General features: G+C 42.6%; 1 protein-coding gene across 1 annotated transcript in view; it reads left to right on the top strand.

Annotated features, from left to right (window-relative positions):
• The window catches only part of myo3b (myosin IIIB), a 54,631-nt gene that overhangs the window by 4,359 nt on the left and 24,297 nt on the right, over nucleotides 1-25,975 (top strand). Inside the window, exons 3-24 of the mRNA XM_076169937.1 lie at nucleotides 456-639; nucleotides 1,486-1,620; nucleotides 2,315-2,419; nucleotides 2,667-2,766; nucleotides 3,387-3,463; nucleotides 4,050-4,195; nucleotides 9,983-10,048; nucleotides 11,967-12,122; nucleotides 13,813-13,897; nucleotides 13,987-14,103; nucleotides 14,219-14,323; nucleotides 14,543-14,626; nucleotides 14,715-14,917; nucleotides 14,992-15,090; nucleotides 15,181-15,295; nucleotides 15,380-15,506; nucleotides 15,662-15,872; nucleotides 16,637-16,784; nucleotides 18,383-18,536; nucleotides 18,823-18,911; nucleotides 19,223-19,352; nucleotides 25,527-25,606. Of these exons, the coding sequence (XP_076026052.1) occupies nucleotides 456-639; nucleotides 1,486-1,620; nucleotides 2,315-2,419; nucleotides 2,667-2,766; nucleotides 3,387-3,463; nucleotides 4,050-4,195; nucleotides 9,983-10,048; nucleotides 11,967-12,122; nucleotides 13,813-13,897; nucleotides 13,987-14,103; nucleotides 14,219-14,323; nucleotides 14,543-14,626; nucleotides 14,715-14,917; nucleotides 14,992-15,090; nucleotides 15,181-15,295; nucleotides 15,380-15,506; nucleotides 15,662-15,872; nucleotides 16,637-16,784; nucleotides 18,383-18,536; nucleotides 18,823-18,911; nucleotides 19,223-19,352; nucleotides 25,527-25,606 (2,716 nt within the window). The remainder of the gene's footprint in view (nucleotides 1-455; nucleotides 640-1,485; nucleotides 1,621-2,314; nucleotides 2,420-2,666; nucleotides 2,767-3,386; nucleotides 3,464-4,049; nucleotides 4,196-9,982; nucleotides 10,049-11,966; nucleotides 12,123-13,812; nucleotides 13,898-13,986; nucleotides 14,104-14,218; nucleotides 14,324-14,542; nucleotides 14,627-14,714; nucleotides 14,918-14,991; nucleotides 15,091-15,180; nucleotides 15,296-15,379; nucleotides 15,507-15,661; nucleotides 15,873-16,636; nucleotides 16,785-18,382; nucleotides 18,537-18,822; nucleotides 18,912-19,222; nucleotides 19,353-25,526; nucleotides 25,607-25,975) is intronic.

The following is a 25,975-nucleotide window of genomic DNA, read 5'->3' as shown; positions in this document are numbered from 1 at the left end:
GGTGTTGTTTTATCATGATCACTTGAGGCTCTTTAGTTGTAATTTTTCCCCAGCCCTGATGAGTGAGAAGAAAATAACGCTCGACATGTAAGTAGAGTGCTGCTGTCTCCACCTACAGCCATCTGCTTTGATTTTACTTCCCATTTCTCCCGCTTTAAACCCCTTAAATGGCTCCCTTGGCGTATATGATCAATCCACTCAGCTGAACGTTTGTCCTTTGGGAACAAATGCACTCTTCTGTTGCATACCTGCACAGATACAGTAACACGTCAGGCTGCGATATTAAACCAGGAGGCAATGTATCACCGTGTTCTGCTGCCTTTTTGTAACAGTGTAACATCACATGAGGCTTTCAGATCGTGGGACAAACTATCAAGCGTTAGAAAGGATTAACGTTTTGTGTGAAGGCTGAATATCCGCCGATGTATTGATCGGGGATTGTGTTTATCCCGTAGGAGGTCCCTGTATGGACTCTACACCTGCAAGTCCAGCATGATTGGACTTGAGAACCTGGGGGATCCATCAAGCAACTGGGACATAGTGGAAACCATCGGGAAAGGGACCTATGGCAAAGTGTACCGAGTGACCAACAAGAAGGACGGGAGTCAGGCCGCGGTGAAGGTGCTGGACCCCATCAACGTAAGTCAGAGTGTGTGTGCCTCCCCCTCTCCCAGCTGTAGGTATTTGTTGTGAATATTGGCGCGGAACCATTTGGTTTTTTTGACACTTGCTCTCTTGACTGCAAAGACAAAAACAGATTAAAACGATTTTGTTTGTCTTCTCTGCTCTGGGTCTTGTCACAGCATTCCCACCACTCAAACAGAGTAAGTTGCCAGTACCCCCCCCCCCCCCCCCCCCGTCGTACGTTCTCGTGACAATATACATCAACGTCTGGTCCTACTCATTTACTTCCTGTCATGTTAAGTCTCACGCGCTCTCAGAAGAAAGCCTCGCTCCTGCATTGACTGTATCCTTTCTGATTTTCCATTCATTGGTCTGTGTGTGCGATAAGGACAATGTGTAGATCCTGCTTTTTGGTTGAGTGCCAGTGAGACTTGGTCTGAGGCGTACTTGTGATTGTGTCAATGGAACAATCCCCGTCCTGGCAGCGTGACGCCCCCCTGATGGCCGGGAAGATGAAGCTGCCTCCTCTCCCATCCCTCTCCCTGATTAGACTGCTGACACTATCACTCAGACATCCAGGAAGAGAAATTTTCACTCCCTGACTGTTGCTCTTCCTTCCCTCTGAGATTTACTTTGATAGAAAACCTCTTCCTCAGCTCCTTTTATCAAGTTTACAGCCCCAGCCCAGCTTCTAATTTGAGCTTTCTTATTAGCTTTTCTGCTGTCTTTTATTATGAATTGCCTTTAAAATTAAACAATCAGTCTTATTCAATGTTTGGGATGAACTGGAGCTTTTTCTCAGTCTGAGTGAAACCAATCTGTGATGCATTTTTTTTATTTGTTTTCCGATATCTCTGATAGGACGTGGATGAGGAGATAGAGGCAGAATACAACATCCTGAGGTCCCTGTCCAACCATCCGAACGTGGTCAAGTATTATGGAATGTTCTACAAGACGGACAACTTATCAGGCGGGCAGCTTTGGCTGGTGCTGGAGGTGAGCTCATCCTAACGTCTACTGTCAGGGTCAGGGTCACACTTCCTGTTGTTATTAAAGGTCCATAATGAGTTTGACATAAAGTCAGACGCGGAAACAATGCCAGCAAAAAGCACAAATATAAATAAGTCAATTATCCATAAGAAAAACATCAACATCTTAACGCTTATTCATTATAACTGTATGAACGCTACACACATTCAACTAGACAGTCTGTTTTCTTAGTGGGAGCGAGGCAACTACATATTGCGACTATAAGTGCTACAGCTGGTACACGTATCACTGTTTGAGCTAATAGAGTAGTAGAGTAGTATTATGTATCATAGAAAATATCTATATAGGCAACAAGTAGGCTGCTATGCAATATAGAATACAATGAATGTTTTAACAGAACAGTACAATGATAAAGAACTCATAACTCTGATCATACAGGGGTTTTCAACAGAAGCACAATTTACACACACGTTTGTACATATGAGCCAAACCACTAACTAAGTGTAAAACATTGCATATTAAGATAGATCTTACTTTGTCACAGCAAACCCCATGTGGATGTACCGACACTGTGTGTGGGCTCTCTCTCTCTCTCTCTACGTGAATCATGATCTAGTGCTGTGAGTGATGGAGGAGTCACTGTTGTTTCTCTCTCTCTTTCTCTCTCTGTGTCTCTGTCGCCCTCTCTCTCCGTCGCCAGCTGTGCAATGGCGGCTCCGTCACAGAGCTCATCAAAGGCCTGCTCATGCGGGGCCAGCGTCTGCAGGAGCCCGTTATCGCATACATCTTGTACAGCGCCCTCTTGGTAAGGTGGCCCTCTGCAACGTGGCTAAATGGCAGGGAGTAGGTGGGATGTGAACATGCACAGTGTGCGCTAAGGACTTGTTTAGGCAGGCGTGATGTAGCAGGCGTAATGGATTTCCTCGTGAATGTCTGGAGGGGTTCTTCCATGCAGTACGGTTGGGGCTTTGCCAGTTTGTATTCTAATAAACATACTGCTCATACATGACTAATGGTGGGAACATTGTGTTTCCTGTCTTCTGATTTACCAGGGTCTCCAGCATTTACACAACAATCGGATTATCCATCGTGACGTCAAGGGCAACAACATCCTCCTGACAAACGAGGGAGGAGTCAAACTGGTTGACTTTGGTAACAAGCTTTGTTCGCAATTGAGGAGGTTTATGGGCTGCAGAGAGAGAATCATGCATCAATGTCCCCAATGATCACCATTGTCTTTTCTCCAAAGTGTGTTTTTTAGATAAATGACTCATTTTGGATGTTGACTGATGAATGGGAAGTGTGTGTTTGTTAAAAAAAAAGAGGAACACAAACTGGGGATAAATCATTGAAAGGGCCGCACACTTAAGTCCCATGCTCACCATAACATATTTTTATTTCATGGAGCGGAGCCTTAACCCAAGGCTATTATTGCTCATTTAAATTGCATTATTTGATCCTTTGCATATTAAAAGAAAGCTGTTATGGCAAATGACTTTGAGCCACCCCCAGGCATGTTTATGTCCTCTGTGTCGCAGAGATGAAGTGGACTCATGCTGATAAAAATCTGTCCTACATAATTTGAAATGATTACGGCCCTCTGTTATTGCTGCTTGGCAGGTTGCCACACTAAATTATACAGCAGAATTTACAGATTAATTCCGACACGTTGTCTGTGTTATAAATTTGATTTTCATTCACATTCATAAACACTGTGAGATTAGCTTTTATAAATAGACTTTGAATTTGATTTGTTTTCTGTTTTTTTTAAGGTGTCTCAGCTCAGTTGACAAGTGCACGTTTGAGGAGAAACACATCAGTTGGGACTCCGTTCTGGATGGCTCCTGAGGTCAGCAACACCTTAATTTAACTCACAATAACGTGCTTACTGAAAACCAGCAAAGTCAGAAATCTGTGAGTGTGTTACAGGGAGAGATAGAGACTCTGTGACTCTCTCCGGTGTCATTGTGTATTCCTCTCCATGGGCCAGGCGCTTGAGGTCGCCTCAAGGTTAATAGCTGCGAGTCCGTGGCCCCCCAGCCTTACTCTGTGGCAGAAATGAGGTGTAGTGATTGGGCTGTTAGGAAAGGACCTCTGGGGCAATTAGAATAAACTCGGCAGTAAAATGTAGTGTCAGTAATAATTATTGACTGTGGAGAAGAGAGCTGACCTGCCTCTCCATGTTCAGGGAATGGAACTGTCTGTGAGGCTGACAGATATTCAGTATGTAAGAGTGCCATAACAAGCAAGGGACATTTATCTTTAATTTAGTTTTGATTTATTTCCAGGACAGGCGAAATTGGCAGGCTCTGTAAACAAGTGCTAGATTCACTTATGTTGTACTTTGGTATAATCTGGATTCTCAGAGTAGCTTTCAGGCTGACAGAGTTGTTCAGATGGTCACCGTGTTCTCATTCTGCTCTCTGTGGCTTCAGGTCATAGCTTGTGAACAGCAGTACGACTACTCGTACGATGCCCGCTGTGATGTTTGGTCTCTTGGCATCACAGCCATCGAGCTGGCAGACGGAGACCCCCCACTATCAGAGATGCATCCAGTTAAAGCCCTCTTCAAGATCCCTCGGTAAGACCACTGGAGGGCGCTCCTACTACACAGATGGAGGCAGCTCGCACAGGGACACTCATGCTCTGCACTGATATTCATTCTGTCAGGACAATAACAATGTGAATTTGACAATGGCAACATGGAGGCAGTGAAGAGGAAAAGAAATATTCATTCAATATATCAATGCAGTTTATTTTAAAATTCTGAAATCAAATGTATATAAGGATCAGTGTCTTCTTTCCAATATTCATGAAATGCATTGAATATGCATTTCATGGTTCCCATCTGAAGGCAACATCTGCTGAATAATCAGAAATTGGAATCTGCATCATCCAAAATATGGTAGTATTGAAATTAATTCTCTGATTTGGTCTGAAAATGCTCTCTGCTGGAGATGGTTTATGTCTGATGATCGTCTGAGGCTTTGGTGCAGTTGACCTTTTGTTATCGGCACAATCACGCAATTATCTCCCAGTTAGATAAAGATGCGCCCTTCTGATTGCAATTTGCATCGGCGATTAGCTCCATTCACATTGAGATGAGGCTGTCACCACCTCCCCATCACAATGTTATCTCCTCCCCACCAAGCCAAAGGAGTAACATGCGTGCCTCGTCTGGAGAGGAATTATGGGAGACACCGTCACCACAAATTCAATCAGAACAGGAAAATAGATCACAACAATTACAAGATGGGGAGAAGGCTGAGATGGAGATTCCTTGGTAAAATGGATGTTACCAATTCAAAGGATCTTAAATAAGGTTATTCTCACCTCCTTTTCAAATAGAGTAGATACAGCAGCGGTGTCGCATTTATGTGTGGGAGAACAGAATACAATAGAAATGTGAAAAAAACATGCATTTTTGCCGATTTATCCCATTTTACCCAGTTTATTTCACCACCTTTACTTTAAGGACTAAGGGGGAGAATGGCATACATGTTTAAGTAGATTTACACACATATCATGAACGGATATTCCTCTGTCCCCTTTTCAAATCAAAATTGATATCTGGCCCTGGTATGAGTCAGAACCTCTGCTGTACCGGTTCCTGTATCAATCACAGTAAATGTGTTGAGCCATGAAATGATTCTGTTAACATGTCATTTATCTCAAATATATTTTCTCATCAATGCAGCCAGCAGACAAAATCACAGGGACAGGTGCTGTGAATTATTTCCTCCCCTACGAATTACTTTTCTAAATAGGGAAATGTGATTCACCTGTGTGTGTGTGTGTGTGTGTGTGTGTGTGTGTGTGTGTGTGTGTGTGTGTGTGTGTGTGTGTGTGTGTGTGTGTGTGTGTGTGTGTGTGTGTGTGTGTGTGTATGTGTGTGTGTGTGTGTGTGTGTGTGTGTGTGTGTGTGTGTGTGAGCCATCAGCGACAGTAAGAGTGATGCACGGTGACGGACACAGAAATGAGACAGATTCATCTTAGAGGTTTTGACGATTCAAAGTTCTCGATTTGGTTTTTTCCTGTTGTGCTTTTTCATTTGAATATGTCACAAGCTGCTGCCAGTGTATTGTCCTTGGGTAGTATAACGGCTTATGAAATCCATACAGGCTCTCAGACATGCAGTAGGCATTTTTGTCATTATGATATTTTACAGATGCATGCAGTTATGTATTCCCAGCCCACAGGATTCGCCGGCACACAGTATATCTTGCAAGAATCATCGGCAGTCCTCTTCGGAACACATCTGCATGACCAAACACTTGAAAACACAGCGCAGGCTTGCTTCAGGTCGAACATATCTGAGTTAACACTTGTTAGCACACACTGGACAATCTTTTCGATCAACCGGGAGATTTAGTGACTCGGTGTGAGGATCGAATAATAATCTGCTGCTATCACTACGTTTGACATCAGGGACTGGCGGCACAAGGGTATCACAGCCATTATGTAACTGTTTTCATTGTGCTAAGGAACCTGCACAGGTGAACATTATTCTATTCCCCGCAGGCTGTAAATGATAAGGGTATATCTGTCAGAGAGGACGCTGATGAGCTCCCTGAGTAAGGGTCACCTTGCTGCTTCATCTGTTTGTGCTTCCGACGTATTTGATAGTTAATGAGCTGAGACAGATTTCATATTTCTATGTGGTCTTGGTTAAATACACTTAATCCCAAATAGTAGCAGATACTATTGTGCTGTTTTGTCCATCTCCTCTTTCATTTCAATCCTAGACCGTATATTTCTACAAGGTTTTCCACCAGCGTGTGCCCTGTCACATGATTAAAAGTAATTGAGTGTTTTACAGTGTGCATGACAGATATGTGACGACCACGGTAACCATGGAGGTAATGGAGCATGTCAGAGGGTAAAGTTGTAAAATCATCAACTGCAAAATTAATTACGGAAACTCAAGACAAAGATGGTCTCTAATGTTCAATACGTGGAAAGGTTTATTAGTTGAGGCGATGCTCTCTGCACTGTATAACCTTAGATGTAAAGTCAAACCAAAGCTGGTGTAAAATTTGTTGTAAAGGTTAGAGACAATTGGCAAAGACGTCCAAGGTTGCGTTTATTCGAGCAGATCCCTGCAGATATCAGGCACATATTTAACAGTACTTGTGTCTGTCTGAGCGCAGAGTAGAACGAGCGGGATGATAGAAGTAAATGATGGCTTGTCAGAAGCAACAAAGGATAATCAAATCCTGGGCTCGGGGAGAGAAACCCAGACCGGTGTGCTGCTGAGTGACAGCAGCGTTTCTGTGAAAAGCTCCAATTAAAGTCTGTGGCACAGAACAACCAAGGGAGAGGGACGTAAACACAGATTCTACTGGCTGAGTGAACTAGAAACACATCTGAATATGAATAATGCTGAGTGCATACTTCATACTGTATATGAATATGAATGTAGGGCAGGACTATTGGGGTCCTACAGCATTAAAGGACGCTTTTACACACAAGTATACAGCTTCCACCTGAGAACATGAGACATGATTAACAATAGGGGTTCTGTTTTTCCAGAAGCGCTCCTGCTAAAAGTCAATAATTTGACAGCCACACACGATGAACAGCATCACTAACTTAAAATTCTACATTTCACAAGGTTTTCGGATATTTCTCTTTAATGACCCTCATCTAAAATCGGGGAAAGCATTAAGTGTAATTAGAATTATTGTTTTACTGCTGAGTGCCTTCCAAGAATATGATGGATTTAACACTGAGCATTCATTTGCTGCTCTCTTGTGAATGTATACTTATTATAGACTATTACCATTACCATAACAGGTCATCGGTTGTTAGTACTGCAATTTAAAATTTTTGTTCCATGAGAAGAGAGCACCAGAATATTCTTTTTTGCATTCGGTATCTAGTGTGTAGACTGAAGCAAAGGTATATCTTAATGTCACTGACTGCTCTTTATTAGAGATGGTTTTGGTTTCGACCCCTGGCAGGAGATCGACGACTGCTTGGGTGACTTTTGCAATCATAGGTTGAAAGTCTGTGTGGGTGTGTGCGCTGCATTTCTTATAGGGATTTGTGTGTGGTATCCGGGCGCTGTAGTGTTTGGTGATGTAGTCGCAGAGTTTGAGGACATGATAAATGTAGTAGGAGTTCTCCGTGTTCATTCATGTGTGCACAAGGAACTGCTAGTGCTCCGGCTACATTGATGGATGAGCTGAAATTTTTAAGTGGATGGACCATTCGCTGAAAAAGTCTTTATTCCAGTCGCCACCTCTTCATTTTAAAAATGATTTTGTAACATTATGAGACAGGATATTTTGCCAGTTTCTTCTAAGGTAAAACACCAATCTCAATATTATGATAGTATACAATACAGCATAAATACTATTGGTGGACTAAACATACTGGATGAGCTTGGACATTGTTGCTTTTGTGTTTATTGTAGTTGTTCTGTTATCTTCAAGCCAGATACAGAAACAACATGTCTTATTAGGACATGAAGCGTTTTGTGTGCGCGTGTTTGTAGATCTATGTGCTGCTTTAGTGACCTCGTATTTACACTGCTTATATCTGTTATTTTTAGCCTGCGTAACGTTGCTGAAGTGGAATGACTCAACATTGACGTCTGTGGTTTGGCCATTTTGTGAGTCATAAACACACACACACATCTCCAAGGACTTTGTGTCATTTGGTCTAGTGGTCTGTAATTGCAGAAACCTGGCAAAGGATCGTGGTTTTCTTTTTTTATGGTGACTCATTAAAGCAACACTAACTTTTTGGTAGAATTTGCGAAAATCCTGATAAGAATCTGTATCTTTTAGGAAAACCAAAATATACCACAAGCTACCACAAGGGGAAGCGCTACCTCAGTTGTCAATCATGTCTGATGGGAGGAGTTGTGTAAATACAAGGCGGGGGTGAAAGTACTCCATGATTCCACCCACTTCACACTTCTGACTTTAATAACTAAGGGGAAGCTATGTTGTCTTAAAGTGTTATTGGTCTGAATTATCTAAGGTCCATTAAAATCACAGAGCTGTGTGTAACTCCTCAGTTAGCAGTGATGATGTTAAATTGAGTGCAGTCAACCTAAAGCTTAAAAAAATATGACTTTGTTAAGTCTTACGGGAAATGGAGGAATTCTAAATTCTGCATTACATATTCAGATATTGCATTGGTCTGATTTTTGTCTGTCATCATGGCTTAGTTACAGCCTTCAAATCCGCTCTGAGGAACATGTGACAGTGTGAGCGCCGCCTGGACCTACATTTGAATAAGCCGTTTGTGTTTACAATATGAACCAGCACTTGTGCAAATACCAAAAGAAAAAAAATTGCCTGAATCGGCTGAGCACAATGAGCACACTTGACAGTGTTATCTGCAATGTGGCGCTGTATTGACTTTGTATCGTATAAGCATGTGTATGGTACAACATCAAGGCAAGGCAGGAACGTGTCTCCAGGCTCATATTAGAGGTCGCATTCAAGCATTCAGTCGCTGCCTTTGATCTGCACTTTGAGAGGGATTGCCTGTCTGAATGCTCATCAAAGACTCCACTAACTTACTCATGCAGACAATAACAGATTTTGTACCCAAAACCACGCTCCTCCCCAAAAAATGGTAAATAAGTGTGACGTAAATACATGTAGCTTAACTCTGGGTGTGTTTTGTTAGTAGTAGTAAACCAAATTCATTCCAACAAATTTTGTCTTTTTACTGAGATTCCAACTGTCTGACATAATGTGGGAACTAATTAATGCCAGTGTACTCCAGCTGTCAAAGGCTGGATGTGTAATGTTTTGGGAGATCTGATTGTCCCAGGCTGCATTAAGTGTCCTTAGTGTGGACGCTTACAAATCACATGGTTACATGGATACAACACCAACAAAGCGAAGGGTGACAACAAGAGAAGCGGCAGCACACGAACAAGTGGCTTGCGGCTGCCGGTGAAGAAGACTGCCCGGGTTCTTCGTACAGTCCTGCTACCTGTCACCGTGCACACAAGAGCGCTTGAAAAGTGTTAGCCTCATTATGGATGGCCTCCATAAATGCTGCTGACAGAGGGATAAGTAGATCCCATAACTTTTGGCTATCAATAGCAGATGCCTCCTGCCAGACACTGGTGGAGCTGTAATCATTTGTCACTTTTTTCCCGGGCTGCCACGGTCCTGGCCCCCTACCAGCTCAATCCCCCGGACCGAAAAACTCCCTGTGCAACTCTCACAGGAGTGTGATGATGCTCGCACTCTGCTCGGTATCGTTCATCAGCTGATCCACGACATGCGCTTCAGCTTCCAGCCATGATGATGTCATTAGAAGGCAGTTTATTAATCACTTTTTTTTTCTAAGATATTGATCCTGTCCTCTGCACCTGTGTTTGTGCTTTTTGTTGCAGAAATCCTTCCCCCACGTTACGAAATCCAGAACAATGGAGCAGAAGTTTCATCCACTTCATTGGCCAGTAAGTGCCCTGCTGCTTTTTCTACAGTTTCCCAAAAGCATTTTAGTGGTACACAAGTTGTGTTTACAATATGAACCATAGTTGTACAGGAACCCTTTAATTTTCCTACTGCCTTTGAATGTTTTTTTCACATCAAAGCTGTCCTACTGTTTACTACAGAGGACATGCAGCCCCTCCAACTGTAAAAGCGCAAGAATGGGAAGAAACAGTACTTAAATGGCAATAATGCTCTTTATAATCAGGATCAGCAGGATCAGCTGGACAATACAACACAACAGCACCCTGTCATAAAGCAGGAACATGTGTTTAAACGCAGAGAGGGATCGAAATTGATATTTTATGGCCCGATTCTATCAACCCCTCTTGTGTTTGTGTTCATTTGTGTAAATCTGCCACAGAGGAACAAACTAATTCACCTGAATTATCAGCTCTATCTGTGGTCCGGATCATTTATCATTTCCTGCAGCGTGCACAGCTAATAACATCAGCGGTGGCCTGTAATGGCTGCTCACAATATACAACCTTAATATCTACAACACGAGATGTGTGGGCCTCAACAATAATGAGAAAATAACATTCAATTTGTTTGCTGAATTGTTTGTGGGGACATGGTTTCCAGTTTACATTTATGTTAGCCTGGATGTTTGCATTGAATAAATGAAAAGGAGCCATTTGGAAAATAAATAGTCCATCCAGAAGCTTTCACCTAACCTACTGTGATGGGTCAAAACAGTAAAACCTACTGTATACTCCAGGCACATCCGCCCCTGGAGCAGCCAACACACTGCTTTATAGTGTTAATATGGCTGTCGCTCATTGCATACTTTTTGCATTGCGCTCTTTATAATTTGAATTAATGGATTGTTTGATATGATATCAGAATTAATCTCCCCAAACAAAGCCCAGCAGGGTGCAATGTGAGGAGGCTGGACAATGTTATCAAGCTTTGCAGGCTGTTTGTGAAGCCTTTACTGGCTCGGCTGCCTCTGTGCGTGCGTGCGTATGTGTGTGTGTGTGTGTTCTTTTTTCCATCACTTTATCCTTTTCACTGTGTTTCCCTTTTTTCCTTCTCCTTTACATTTTCCCCTTTGATTTAGTTTTTGCTCCTTCCTCTTTCCCCTCTGTCGTGCCTTTGCTATTTTACCATTCCCTATCCCCTCTGTCCTTTTCCCCTTTCACACTGTGTGTGTTTAAACGTGGGGGTGTTTTTCAGAATACTAAATGCGTCACCGGTCTCTGCACTTGTGCCGCCACAGAGTTTGGTGACAGAGTGGCCTGAAGCACAGCATCACGGCAGCACAGACCCACTAATAGCAGCAACCTCTGCTTTATGTCCTGACGCTAATGAATTCATGGAATTAACTCAGGAGCTGAACAAACTGATAACACAAACAGTATTTCAGTGTAGATTAGACAGTAGGAATTAGATTCTTGTTTTTCTTCTCCCCCTATCTCGACTGTCCGTGTTGTAGTGCTTACACACATTCAGACAGTTTAGTCTTTAACAGATGAACAGTGTTGATTGATGCTCAGATGTGTTCTTGAGCTCAGGTAGTGTGTGTTGTTTTGAAAGTGTGTCCTCTAATTAATGCCGATGTGTTGCCACTGGCCAGTATCATATAATGGCATCACCCACTTGCAAACACTGCAAATCACAGATAGGACTCACTGCTGTGTCAAGGCAAGGCTTGTTTGGACTCGCGGGGGCCATGGTGATAGCGGCCGTGCGGTTCTCTGAAAGTGCAGACAGCTCGGTGACACAGACAGAAACATTCTCGGCTGGCGTGTGTGTGTATCTGGTCGAGATGCTCAGGTGATTGCTTGTTTTTTTTGCAGGTTATCTATACGCCTCACCTTTCTGAAGTGTCGCAAATGTTCTCTGTACTTTCGGTAACTGTGCGTGATTTGTGCTTGTAAGGTGTCTGATAAAGGATTTTGAGGCCCGTCCATCTGTGACCCACCTCCTGGAGCATCCCTTCATCCATCAGGCCCATGGGAAGGACGTTGCACTCAGTCAGCAGGTGGCTGCACTCACCCAGGAGCAACACGATTTGGGCTGCAGAACCAAAACTAGGTGAGTCTCCACACAGAATTTGACTTTTTGTGCTAAATGTATCATTGTAGGCAAAAATAGTTAGCTGAGATGTGCAGATCTTGGCTTCAATCATTCATTCATTCATGCGTTGTTACTGTTGTTACTGGTGATCATTGTGGCAGCAGAGGAGCGGAGATATTTTTCCTGTCCAGTAGGGGGCAGGGTCTCATCTGTTTATACACCAGCATCAAATGAAGATGAGCCAGTGGAATGGACATTACAGTGTGTGATTAAAGAGTAGTTAGGGGACTGTGACTAATTCAGCAGGATCGATTGTGCTAACCTTAGCTTAATAAATGACATTTGGGCCAGAAGATGAAACTATGCTGAGGCGTCTTTAGCTTAAAGCACCCGTGTGATTAAACTAATGAGGAGGTAAATATTATTTCCATGATTGACTGCTGTTTCCCCTGTACCGTCTTCTTTGTGAATGAGCTAATGAGGATTGTGAATGAGGCACGTTTGTCACCCAGGATTGTGATAATTAAAGGGAAAAAAAGGGCATTATCCTGTTTTTTGCTAAAGAAATTCAGACTTAAGAAATGCTTGATCTTCATTATAAAGGAGTTTGCTGAACCTGCCCTTGACAGAGACTCTTGATGTTGTGCCAGCTCTGTTTACCCCTGAGAGAGAGAGAGAGAGCTTGTGTGGGTGTGTGGGTGTGTGTGTGTGTGTGTGTGTGTGTGTGCGTGTGGGTGTGTGTGTGTTTGTAGTCTGTGCCTGAGCCTGATCCTGAATTCCGTCCACAGTGAAAGTGGATAATGGGATTAGGAGCTTGTAGGGCGAGAACCGGGTTCGCCCAGTCTGTCATGCCACAGTTCAGCACCACACAATGACTTCAGATAAAAAATAAAGTCGTAGACGACTTGAAAGTAACTGCTTGCAGCTCCTTTTTAAGCAATCAAGGTAAAGCCTACAAGTCTGAAGGGCTCTAGAAGACAAACATATGTCACTGCATACAATGCACTTTTCTGCTGCATTGAGACTATATTCAAAATAAATAGAAATGCAGATGAGGAAATTATTCTTAAACTAAACTTGAATATTTCCATCCCCAAGATAAGATTGATTATTTATTTTAATAGATATATAGATGGTATATCTATTATAAATTACAGATACCTTTTGATAATTAATTTTTGCATTTGGAACAAAGGGAAGTGATCTCGGTGTTGTGTGATCAACTTTGACGGAAATTGCTGCTTTTCAACTGCACTCTACAGTCACGTATGTATAGGAATACATGCAATTTTATTTTATCTATTCATTTCTCATCTCTCATCTTATTATTTTATTTATATTTATTTTACAAATATTTGCCCCCATTCTTTCTGTCTCTGCTTGTCTCTTTCACACTCTGCTGTGTCCCCTGAGGTTTGCTATACTTGCATTGAGCCAGCTGTGTCTGTGTTGACCCCTGCCCACTGGGTCTCTTTCCAAAGTGATAGGTCAAAACACAGATGAAGAGCAATCATAGCCTGTGATAATGGGAGTGGCCTCCCCAGGGAAGACCTTCAGGGCCTCATACACACACACACACACACACACACACACACACACACACACACACACACACACACACATACAGTCTTGCATCAAACTCTAGTTATTCATTTGATGGTCACGTTAAAGCTTTCTGAGGCATTATCATGTCCTTGGCTTCATACAGGCACGAGCGGATCAATACTCGTAAAACCCTCATAATAGCACGCTGTCCTGATGATGATCTGGTAAACCTGGAGTTCTTAGATGAGGTAAGATTTAACACGTTTACCTCATCGTGCATTGATTGCTTTGCGGTGCAATGCATTTGCTGCATCCAGGCCGTTTGCTTTCCCTGCAGGAGATAATCATCAGCCGTCTGCAGAAGCGCTATGATGAGTTACAGATCTACACGTATGTGGGCGACATCCTCATCGCTCTCAATCCTTTCCAGAATCTCAGCATCTACTCTCCCCAGGTCAGTTTATGTTTTCCAAGTGGTTGCTCCAGACATAATTGGTATGATGAATGATTGCATATCAATGATCCCATCGATGCTGTCATAGTCACTATATGTGTGCTTCCCTTCGCAGTTCTCAAAGCTGTATCATGGCGCAAAGCGTGCTGACAACCCACCCCACATCTTTGCTACTGCAGACGCAGCTTACCAAGGCATGGTGACCTTCTGCAAAGACCAGGTATTATAGTGGAAATACCCAGCCTTGCATTCTGGATGTGTACAGTAAATCACGGTCATGTCATCTACCCATGCATTACGAGGGTAGCTAGCCAGACTGGCCAATCAGAGCAGGCTTTTTGGGCCGTAAACATGATGCTAGGAATCATAAATGATTACTGTTACAGGTATTTCATGCTTCAAAAGAAATTAATTGTGTAACCTATTTCTTTTGTTGTAGTGCATCATCATCAGCGGGGAGAGCGGTGCTGGCAAAACAGAGAGCGCTCACTTGATTGTTCAACATCTTACCTTTTTGGGAAAGGTATAGTAGCAGTGCAGCCAGTCTGATGTAGATCTGTTCTTTGCAAACATCTCTAGAAGATTTCTCAAGATACATGTCGTTCTCTTAGGCAAACAATCGGACACTGCGAGAGAAGATCTTGCAGGTCAACCCTCTTGTGGAGGCCTTTGGAAATGCGTGTACAGCAATCAACGACAACTCCAGTCGCTTTGGAAAGTACCTGGAGATGAAGTTCACACCTACAGGAGCTGTCATTGGGGCCAAGATATCAGAGTATCTCCTGGAGAAGTCGAGGGTCATCAAACAGGCCGTGTATGTGCAGCTCATACTTGGTTTCATTAGTCATGTATTTGCTGTGTGACTGACTTGTGTTTGTTTTCCTGTAGGGGAGAGAAAAACTTCCACATATTCTATTACATATATGCTGGGCTTTATCACGAAGATAAGCTGAAGACCTACAGGTTACCAGACAGGAAACCCCCCAGGTTAGCTGTGGAGCTCGTTTTGAACAGCAGCCCCATGTGTTGTTTATTAATCTTGCATCTAACATGAATAGTTATACTTTGTTTCTGTAGATACATTGATAGTCACCACAACAAAGTGATGCAAGACATCGTCTCCAGCAAACTGTACAAAGAGCAGTTTGACGCCATTCAGGAATGTTTCCGAAACATCGGCTTTACTGAAGAGGTAACGCTTCCCCGAGTGGAGAATATTCTGTCTCAAAGCAGATCTGTGCTGTAATATTTCCCCCCTTTTCTCCTCTGCTTGTAGGAGGTTACTTCTGTTTACAGAATCCTTTCTGCCATTTTGAACACCGGCAATATTGAATTTGCTTCCATCACAACTCAGCACCAGACTGATAAGAGTGAAGTGCCGAACCCGGAGGCCTTAGAAAATGGTGAGATGCATTCTGCAAAAATGTTCCTGTTATTTCACCTTGTTACCTGGAAAACACAAGAGGCAGTAAACCGGTAATATGCAGTCATCCACAGTAAAGGATTGTTCAGTAAATTCGTCACTGCACTGATTGGACTGCAAAAACCTGTCTCTCAGCTGCAGCACTTCTCAGCATTGGACCCGAGGAGCTCCAGGAGGCGCTGACCTCCCACTGTGTGGTAACCAGGGGCGAGACTATCATCCGCACCAACACTGTGGACAAAGCGGCCGATGTCCGAGATGCCATGTCCAAAGCCTTGTACGGACGTCTCTTCAGCTGGATAGTCAACCGCATCAACTCCCTGCTGCAGCCTGACATGAATATCTGGTGAGTGTGCGTTAGTGATGCGCATCTGTCCGGACGTCTTCTCTCCTTCTCTCCTGTCTCTGATAATCTCACACAGTTTCTATAAAAGCTCTAGTGACCTTTACGGAGCTATAGAGATAGATCCAAACACGTAGAGGAGAATATCAATGTGCAAGCACAAGACAACCAAAAGGGGAGCAAAAAAATGTTTTAATAAATTTTTGATACAGAGTTGCGTGCAGAGAAAATAATATTCTGATGATTAAAAAGACTTCAGAGAGACTGAGACGGGGCTATTCATTGATCCAGAAGAGTTCCTTCATAAATATGAGTCCTGTCATGGCTCAGAGATGTACAAAAGCACAACTTCCTGTCTGCACCTCAGTCATCTTTGGTTTTTTTCCTTATTGCCATTAATAACTGGGCAGCACAGACTAAAGGTGACCTCCACATGCAGCGGGTAATGACCGATCAGGGAAAGTAGCTGCACGCGTTGAATATGAATTTCACAGTGTTCACTCTTGATGCTGTACTGTAGAAATTTGTTTTGTTGTGCTCGTCTTGGAAATGACTCAAGGTGAAATCGCTGAAGGCTGAGGTAAAACCATTTCACATGTTCTGACTGATGTTTATCGTTTCTCATCAGAGCACCCAGACCAGTTTTTAGTATTTGGGTTGAACTTGGATAATCATTAAAGTTTTATCAGTTAATGTGGTTGCAGGGGATTTGCTGGTTCCGTTGCATAGAAGAATAACTTTGTTTGTCCCCCTTTTCTCCTTTGAAGTGCTGCAGAGAGCGGCATGAACGTTGGAATCCTGGACATCTTTGGATTTGAAAACTTCAAGCGGAACTCTTTTGAACAATTGTGCATCAACATTGCAAATGAGCAGATCCAGTTTTACTTCAACCAGCACATATTTGCTCTTGAACAGGTGAGATTTTTTGCTGTAATTGACACGGCTTACACTATAGCGTCTGCAACAAACCATATTGCACAGAATAGATTCCTAGTTATGGAAATGAGTAATTGTAATAATATTTACATACATACACATCCATCTGAGCAGAGATGTCCTGTGTGCTTGTGGCAAGGCTGTGATGTGTAAAGGATTGTTTATTCTGTGGTGTACTACCAAATTACTCTCTTAATTGATTTAATGAAATTGTTTACCCGAAGTGGGAGAAGTCTTTATTTTCCTTGATGGCAATGAATAGACATTAATCAAGAAGTGTTTTGCCATAATGCCATTTAATATGTGTTTACTTTGCAGCGGTCCTTCTGAAAGGAATAATAAAAGTGTAATCATTTATGGATGCTGCATTCCTGTCAGCATAAGATAACAGTCGCTGCACATTTATTTACATTTCACAGGACTCTCTCCAGGTCCATTTAGCCAGAACACATTAATAACAAGAATATTTTTAGACTTGGTCAATAGAACTTTTAATCAGGTATATTCTAATATTGCCTATACAACATTTTAGAAGGTATAAGAAATAATTACAATATAATGTACACTGTAATATCAAGAAGCTTATTAGACTGTACCCAACATCTATGGACCGCAAGAGGGGAAATGACCCAAGATTGAAGGGAAGGATTGATCATAGGGTTAAGAAAAAACATAGGAAACAAAAAAGCTAAATTTAAAGCTCATTGGTCCACAGTTTCAAATCACAACATCTTTCCCTCTCTGAATGAAAATGGCAGAAGAAAACCCCCACAAAACCTTGCTGTTAAGAAGAAGAACAAACACACACACTCCATATCTGGAGGGGGCTCAGTGATGTTTTGGCGTTGCTTTGCTGCCCCTGGCACTGAATCTGTACCTTGAATCTGTACAAGCCACCGTGAAATCAGAAGACTAGCATGTTATTTTAGAGTAAAACGTACAGCTCAGTGACAATTGTGTCTCCTTTGTTGATCATGGGACCTGCAGTAGGATAATGATGTCATATTTACACCCCCAAAAACCCAAGATTGAATGAGTAGAACATTGGGCTGTTCTGAAGCAGCTGTGATGAGTTCTTGGTCCTGAAAAGTTATTTATAGTATAAAGAAACATGAGACGCCACTGGTGTAGGCCCGGTGTGTTCATGGAGAAGCTAATGTTTTTTTATACAGTGTGTCTTTAATCTAACAGTTCACAGAAACTAATTATTCAAAGTTAATGACTTAAACATGAGTATCATTGAGATCCATTGGTTGTATTTTATTAGTAAAATATTGTTTGAAATAAGTTTTTGATCTAAATTAAATAGATGCCACAATATGATATGACTCTGGGTTATTTGCTAATTGAACAAAATTATGAATTAGTAAGTGACTGCATTTGTTCAGTCAGAGCTGCTCTGTTTTATGCATTCAGTCAAAGACTTCACAAAAACAGAGCATGGTTGTTTGGTGTTGTTGATGAGAAACTCTTTCTCCCCCCAAACATACACAAATCATATTTATCCCAGATTGTTTAATTGGGTCATTTAGAGAAACCAGTAACTAGATTGTGCTACATTCACTGTCTCTAATTAGATGGAGTACCAGAGCGAGGGAGTGGATGCAAGCCTGGTGGAGTATGAGGACAACAGGCCCATCCTGGACATGTTCCTGCAGAAACCCATGGGTCTGCTCTCCCTGCTGGACGAGGAGAGCCGCTTCCCTCAGGCCACAGACCAGACCTTAGTGGGTAAGACACTGACACCACAGCGCAGTGTTCTGTATGGATGCCCACGCTTATACCTCCACCAAAATGTATCTCATGCTAATCATACAGTAACATGGCCTAAAGAGAAATATACAAGTGGAGGGATAACAATAGGATTTGCTTTATTTGTTGCAGTTTAAATAAATGTGTCTTGATATGGATCATTGCACATATTGATAATCTGTCATGAGATAAAGGGTTGGTGTATTAGTTTAGGAAATTGTCAGTTTTGTTTTTGAGTTTTAAGTTGTTTTTTTTCCTCCTACAGATAAATTTCAGGACAATTTGCGCTGCAAGTATTTCTGGATACCAAAGCGTGTGGAGCTTTGTTTTGGAATCCAGCATTATGCAGGAAAGGTATGAGGTGTGTTATTGTATCTATGATCAGTATTACTGCTGATTAGTGTGGATTATGTCTAAACTAAATAATTCAACCTGTTAAAGTGTGTCACACATGCCACTCATGGTGATTGGATGATTGGAGGCTAACACTTAAATATATGTAACATTTGAGATGATTGAACATTTACAAAATTGTCATGTGGTTTGTTTTTACAGCATAAGTTGTCTCAATGCTTAAACAGATGTCACCTGTCAGCACTACTAATGAAAACTCTGATTGTCTGACACTGGTGTAATGAAGCCATGTTTTTGTGTCACGCTTGCAGGTCATGTACAGTGTGAATGGATTTTTGGAGAAAAACAGAGACACTCTTCCTGCAGACATCGTTGTCGTGCTGAGAACATCAGAGAACAAACTTTTGCAGCAGCTGTTTTCAAACCCTTTAACTAAAACAGGTAACCACAGCCGGGAATAATGGGAACATTATTTCACTGCCGAGCCATAATTTATGGAAAGTTTTCCATGAGGCAAACTATTGTTAACCATCCAGGGTTCTTTCTGTAGTACTCTTTGAATCGCGCTTGTGTCTCATGTTGTGTGTGTTCAGGTAAGTGGGTTTCTCAAAGACGCGGCTTTCCAGGCATCTCTTGGCCCCCCCTTCACTCTGAGCCTTTATGCGCCCTGCTCGCATAAGTCTGCAGTCCCCATTATCTGCTGAGAGGCTCAGCTCTCTGCATGGCGGCGCTCTGTTTTTATTTTCACTAAGCTGTCCCTCTTGGGTACCCTCTGCTCAATGCTATCTACAGATTGTGGGTGCAGTGGGATATTTTTATGATAAGGTTTCTAAATACCCAGGGGATGAAGAAACAGTATTTAGAGAACACAAAAGCAACTCTTCCCACCTCTTTTCTGCTGGTTAAATGAAGGTAGTAATGTGCTCATCATTAGCCATGGCTGAGGCCTGCCTGGTCACTTGACTTAGCCGAAATGCTAATGGATGTGTTCAATTATCAGATCCCCACTTCCTTCTTGATTTAAGTTAAGCCATATTATGTGATTGACTTCCTTTCTGGGAACCTGTAAATGCCTCCTGTCGCTTCCAGCAGCATTAGAGGAGCTTCAGCTCACAATAGACACCTCAGCTGAGTCTCCAGTAGGAGCCCATGTGATGTGTCTGTAAACTTAAATTGCAGGTTGTGCACAGGGAGCCTTCAGCCACTTCATTTCTGCTATTAATGGCTTCAGAGGAATACACTCCATAAAAGCACATCCAGTGAACACTGCGCTTTAGTGCACAAAAGCACTGAACAGAAACGAAGATGTGCCGTAATGTTTACTGCTGCTGACACTGTCAATTAAATCTAAAAGCCTCTTTATTTCCTTTGTTTCACTGCACTTTTTGCTGCCCTGCCATTTAGACTGCCGGATCAATTTAATGTGATGAGTCATAAAAACAAACTGTTGCTTTGTTATTTATTTTTTACTTCCTTCTCCTAAAATCTTTCACGAATCTTAAAGTAGTTCCCATTAAATGCAAAAATTATTTATCATCTAAAGGGAAAGCTCAGTTTTCACAGTCACTTTTTTTCTTCTTCTTCCGTGTTCCAGTTTGTGAAAGTGAGGATCATCTCATCAGATAAAAAGCTATGAAACACTTTGCTCCAGCTTATCAATCTGGAAAAGATGGAATGTAACATAAGAGAATTATAAATCTCTTCTTCAGGGTGAAATTTTGCGGGGGGATTTAATTTGCATTTTGCTCCAACGTCATAGATTTGCTGTTATCTGTGAAATTACCATTATCTGGGAGATCTGATGGAAATCTGTTTAACCAGGGTGGTTTCACATCCGCTGCCTCCTCCTCACTTAAAGGCACACAATGTCACCACTAGGGGACACTCTTGGCGACCTGCAGCTTGACATTTTGAGGCAGGCAAAGTACAGCATGTAGGATGTCAAACAACACATGCATGCACAGAATATCAATGTTTCTGGCTGTGACTTAGATAAACACGCCAAATGTTCAAAGACAAACATTTCCTCTAAATCTCTGATCACTGAATATTTTCTATGAAGTCAAAATATGTGATATTTCAGGAAACTTGACGTTCATATCAGATCTCGTGTTGGGAATTTATTGGTCTGGGAATTGTTGCAGTTTGTGTCTGAGGGACTGTATGAAACAAGGCCCTAGAAAGCTCCCAGAGGATGAATACCGAGGCTACTTCAGCCCTGCAGAATGTGGGTCCTTGAGGCTTGGTGGACATGTGGTGGTGTTTTGTCAGAGGAAATGGGATGAATTTGCATGGACAAATTCCTCCAAGCCTCGGCCTTTCCCACATCAGGCGAGCACTCTGTTTGAATTGGCTCGGCTCAGTATTGGGTTGACCAGGGCTTGAACAGTATTGTGTGTGCGAGCGTGCGTGTGTGCTCTTTGTGTGTTGCCTTGGGCCGCCTGGTCTCGCTGCTTTAAACACAGCACATCTGCACGCACACACACGCGGCACATCCAGACTGCCAGCCCGTTGTCAGAGCACAATGCAAATGAAGGCCCTCCACAGTGTGTGTGTGTGTGTGTGTGTGTGTGTGTGTGTGTGTGTGTGTGTGTGTGTGTGTGTGTGTGTGTGTGTGTGTGTGTGTGTGTGTGTGTGTGTGTGTGTGTGTGTGTGTGTGTGTGTGTTCCTCTGTCAGGCGTTACAATTTACAGACAGTGAACTATACAGACACATTTTTTCCTGCGTGCTCTCTGATTGTTGTCGTGCTGTTTATCTTTGTCAGGGTTATCACTATGTCATCTACGCTGCTGTAGGAAAAGCCAACAACACCAGTGAGACCTGCGATGCTCTGGTGTAATTTGTTGTCATTGTAAAATTTTAGTCAACCCAGGTTTACTGGTGAAGATATGCAAAGTGAGCAGGCTGGCTAAACATTTAAAATATTCATGTGGTTTAACTTAGGCACTCACAAAATATATGTAAAGCTGCAGATACAGAAATATATTATTTACTACACATGTAAGAATTGTGCAGGATTCAACGCAATGTACACATAATTCAGATTTTTGGCTCTTTGTGATGACTTCTTTTAACATCTTATGAAGCAATTCAGAATTCTAAATGTTATCAGATTCTAATTGATCAGTGTTTAAAATGACTTAGAATCTACAGAAAGCTGATAACCAAGACTTCAATCTTTCTCATCAAGGAAGGAAACTTGCCAATAGATGTATGGATTTATTCTGTATTTATTTGTTTGATCTTTTCCACCTGAAGTAGGCTTGAGTTTCCGTTAAAGCCAATAATTGTGAGTTATATATTCTAAATTCAAATCTTACATATAGACACTTTTGCATCTTTCTTTCATTCTATCTCTGTATTTACCATCTCTCTCTCCCCCCCTCTCCCTCTCTCTCCCTCTCCTGTATAGAAATGACAGGTTTGGTGCAGAGATATGACACGTTTGGCCTTTTGTTCTCCCCCAGTAGAAAGCTTTTCATTGTAGCGAGCAGACACCAGCAGTTCTTCACCGGGGCGTCCGTGCACTGTCTAACCCAGACACACTTACCCAGTAATACTTTGGTTCAGTTTCTCCCCTAATCGTGGTATTGGAGAATGTTTTGAGTCAGCAGCAGGATTTTGACAGCTCTGTGCTTCAACACCAAGAAGCGGGCTCCCCTAAGTCACATGGTACAACATCCTTTGATAAATGCAACACAGTGTTGTGTCACTAAAAGCCAATTACACCATGCTTTTTATGATTGATCTGCTCTGACAGTAGTGGATGGCATTTAAATCAACAGCCCCTGGAGCCATCTCTAGGCATAAACGGTGGTTATGGGAGGGTGGGGAGGGTTATGGGTGCTTTAATCTCATTTGCTTGGTTGCTGAGTTGAGTTTCTAGATCACGCGCGCTTCAAAAAAGAGAGCGGGGCGAGCGGCAGAGATATCCAGCGAGCCTCTGCTCACTCAGCTCGGCGAGGCTGCTCTCCCTTACAACTTTGATTGTCACCCCATGTCGACAGCTCGATCCGCAGCTTCTGAAGTACAAGGCGCACACTGGCACTCATGAAAGCGTGTAGGGAGGTGTCATATTGAACGTGGGATTGCTTTATAATCCCGAGCACATTGACTATTCTTGTCAATAGAACCCCAATACAACTGCCAGCTTGAATTTTTTTTTTTTTTTTTGCTGCAGGATTCTTGCTGGGCTTAATTTTCAAAGTGAACGCACAGATGCCAAGGAAGCCTGTTTCTCCATCACCCCCACCCCCCTAACCCAGCTTCTCCCCGCGTTTGTCCTCAAAGAGCAATGCGCGTGAAGCACAAGAGATCAGTAGGACGCACCTCCACCGCCTGTTCCTCAACACAGAACGGCCTGATGGGAAATGCTCCCCCCACCTGCCCTCCTCATCGCATTAGCCTTTTAATTATTAACCGTTTGTATGAATATTCTTGCTCTTCCCGACTTTATTTTGATCATCTGACAAAGTTGAGAGCGCCGAGAATAAGAGGAGCTGCTCCCAGTAGTGAGGAAAAACACAGAATCTGCTGTCAAAGAACAAACCTGCCTTATTCTCGCTCATTTCTCTATTTGAATAATTATCAGCCACATCATTAGACAAGTCCCATGCTGTATCTAAATTAGAGGGATTTCTTTCAGGCCGGACATCACAGGTGTTCAGTTAGTTTCATGTCTCAGGAGGGGGAAATCTTTGAGGATACTGACTATTAACCCCTACTCTAATCATCTAGTCTGGAGGGAATATGAAACTGCAAGGAGAATGAATTAACACAACCCGCCAAGGAATAGATGAAGAAAGCAGCGAGTGTCCGTTTGCGAGGCTTAGGTACAACTGTCAGAGTTTCTCCCCGTCGCGGCGCAGCGCCTTCATCTCTCCTTGATGGTGTCACGGAAGTGAGAGGCGTGAAAGCGCAGTGACACTCCACGAGCCCGTTCCACTCGCAGCCTCTAATTCATCATGACAAATGTGCTCAGATGATCTGGCCCAGCAGCACTAATGGGGAGAGGAGAGCGCGCACTTCATTTGCACAAGACCCACTCCAATTAATCCATCCAGCTTTACTCTGGGCTAATTGGAGCGGGGCCCTCCCTGCCTGTGCGCTGGTAATATACCCGACACACTTTAATGGCTCCTGTTCTCAAACATCGTACTTTTGTGGGGTTTGTGTAGACTCTGCAGAAGGGGAGCCTGGGGTTACAGAATGTGTCTCTCTGATTCTCTCCTGCAAAATAATCATTGAACTGCTCATGTGTCCATGTTATGATGTTTTACATTTTTTCTTCTCCCTCAGCTTTCTTTGATTACACTATCAATAAGAATAAGAAGTGTGGTATTTAAGGCAACATGGTATCTCAGTTTTGTTAGTTCTCGGCGCTCTAAATGCGAAAATGGATTAATATTATAATGCATGGCAGAATGAGCGATGAGATAAGTAAACAGACATCTCAGACGTTAAAAGCAGTGTGATGATGGCTGGCTTGAAGGACTGAATCCTTTTGATGTGTCTCACATCATATGTTGTGGGTTGTTTTGACTACAACAGAGTGTGTGTCTGTGTGCGTGCGCATGCGTGCGTGTATGTATATGCGTTAATGTTGGTGTGTGTCTGTTTGTGCCATGAGACAAGACATTTCCTTTGCTCAACTTTGGCACAAGTTGAATGCTCTTGATCTGAAGTCTGGCTTGAAGTCGTCGGGCTTTTAATTAATCCATCATAATGCGATATTGATCTCTGCAGAGGCAGAAACGTAATACATACTTGGTCATCCAAAATCTTTGAGCGGAGGAAAAACTGATCCTGTCTTTAAGTTTTTGGCTCGTCAGACCGTGTCTACACAAATGACTCAACTCTGGAGATTATTGTGCAAAAGCTGACTACCTATTTGCATTTTAGAAGTTCAGCTGTGTGCGACAGAAAATATAGAACAATTGCTGGCCTGTCAATTCGGTTTAATCTTTAAAAAATTACAAAGGTTTTCCTCCTCGCTGTACGCGACTGCTCGGGTAAGGCTGCCTCCTGTGTCTGCAGACGTATTTTTCTAAAGGTGTGTGTGGCACATCTGTGCAGCTATTGTTTATTCATGGAGTAAACCCTTTGAAATGTGTTAAGATACTTCCCACTCATTATAAAAATCCTGCCACCCATGGATTAGGACTTTGATGTCACCAATCCTGCTTCAAAGGCTTCTTTCACTGCTATTAATCACAGTTTAGCCTCTGAAGATATAGCCAGAGAAAACATTTGGACATCTTGTGCTGAAACTTTGAAATGTTCAGACTGTCTTGCATATGCTGTGTTCATATCCTTTCCGCTCTGTGTGTGTGTGCGTATGTGCGTGTGTATGTGTGTGTGGGGGCTGTTGGACTGCTTTTCAGGCAGCTGTACTCCTAAATCCATGAGACTCGGCTCAGGCTCTTCTGAACTGTTGTTAGACTGGGCTGCACTATGAACGTGCTGTTGAACTCCGGTGTATTTCACCTTTATATTTTGTGTTAAGAAAAATAATATCAGCCCAAAGTATTTACTGTACCTCCTTTACCTTCTGCCATTTCATGCGTCAAGTATGACTTGCTCTTTACGGATGGTGTGGTTTTCTGTTTTCAACAGGAAATCTGGCAACTTCCAGGGCCAGGGTCACTGCTGCCTCCAGATCCCTGCCACCACAGCTTGGTTCAGGGCGCACAAAGGTGGGCTGTGTTCTCCTCTAGTGCGTATCGCAGCATCCATGAGCATAATGCTTTTTATTTGTTGCTCACAGGCATCACACCATAAGCAGCAGAGTAGAAAAAATGTGTGCTGCAGAGCATAGAAACCTTAATTGACTAGCCTGTTATCGTTGTTCTCTTGCTTGTGGTGATGAAACTTTGCCATCTGGCATTTTGGTGTCTGCTGCATAAAAGTAGATCACTGACATTGTTGTTTTCCATTGTTAGTGCACATAAAAGAATTGTGAAATGTAGTTTGTTCTTTTCCTTTCACATCTTCAGATCCTTTCAGTCAAACTATATTAAGATACTTTCATGACATCCCATAATGATTCTTCTTCACTGTCAGAG

Source organism: Genypterus blacodes, unplaced genomic scaffold (genome assembly GCF_046128005.1).
Source record: "Genypterus blacodes isolate CSIRO-AG114 ecotype Tasmania unplaced genomic scaffold, CSIRO-AGI_Gbla_v1 ptg000214l_1, whole genome shotgun sequence".
Taxonomy (NCBI): domain Eukaryota; kingdom Metazoa; phylum Chordata; class Actinopteri; order Ophidiiformes; family Ophidiidae; genus Genypterus; species Genypterus blacodes.
Note: the sequence above shows the minus strand (reverse complement) of the source record. Positions and strands in the feature narration are given on the sequence as shown.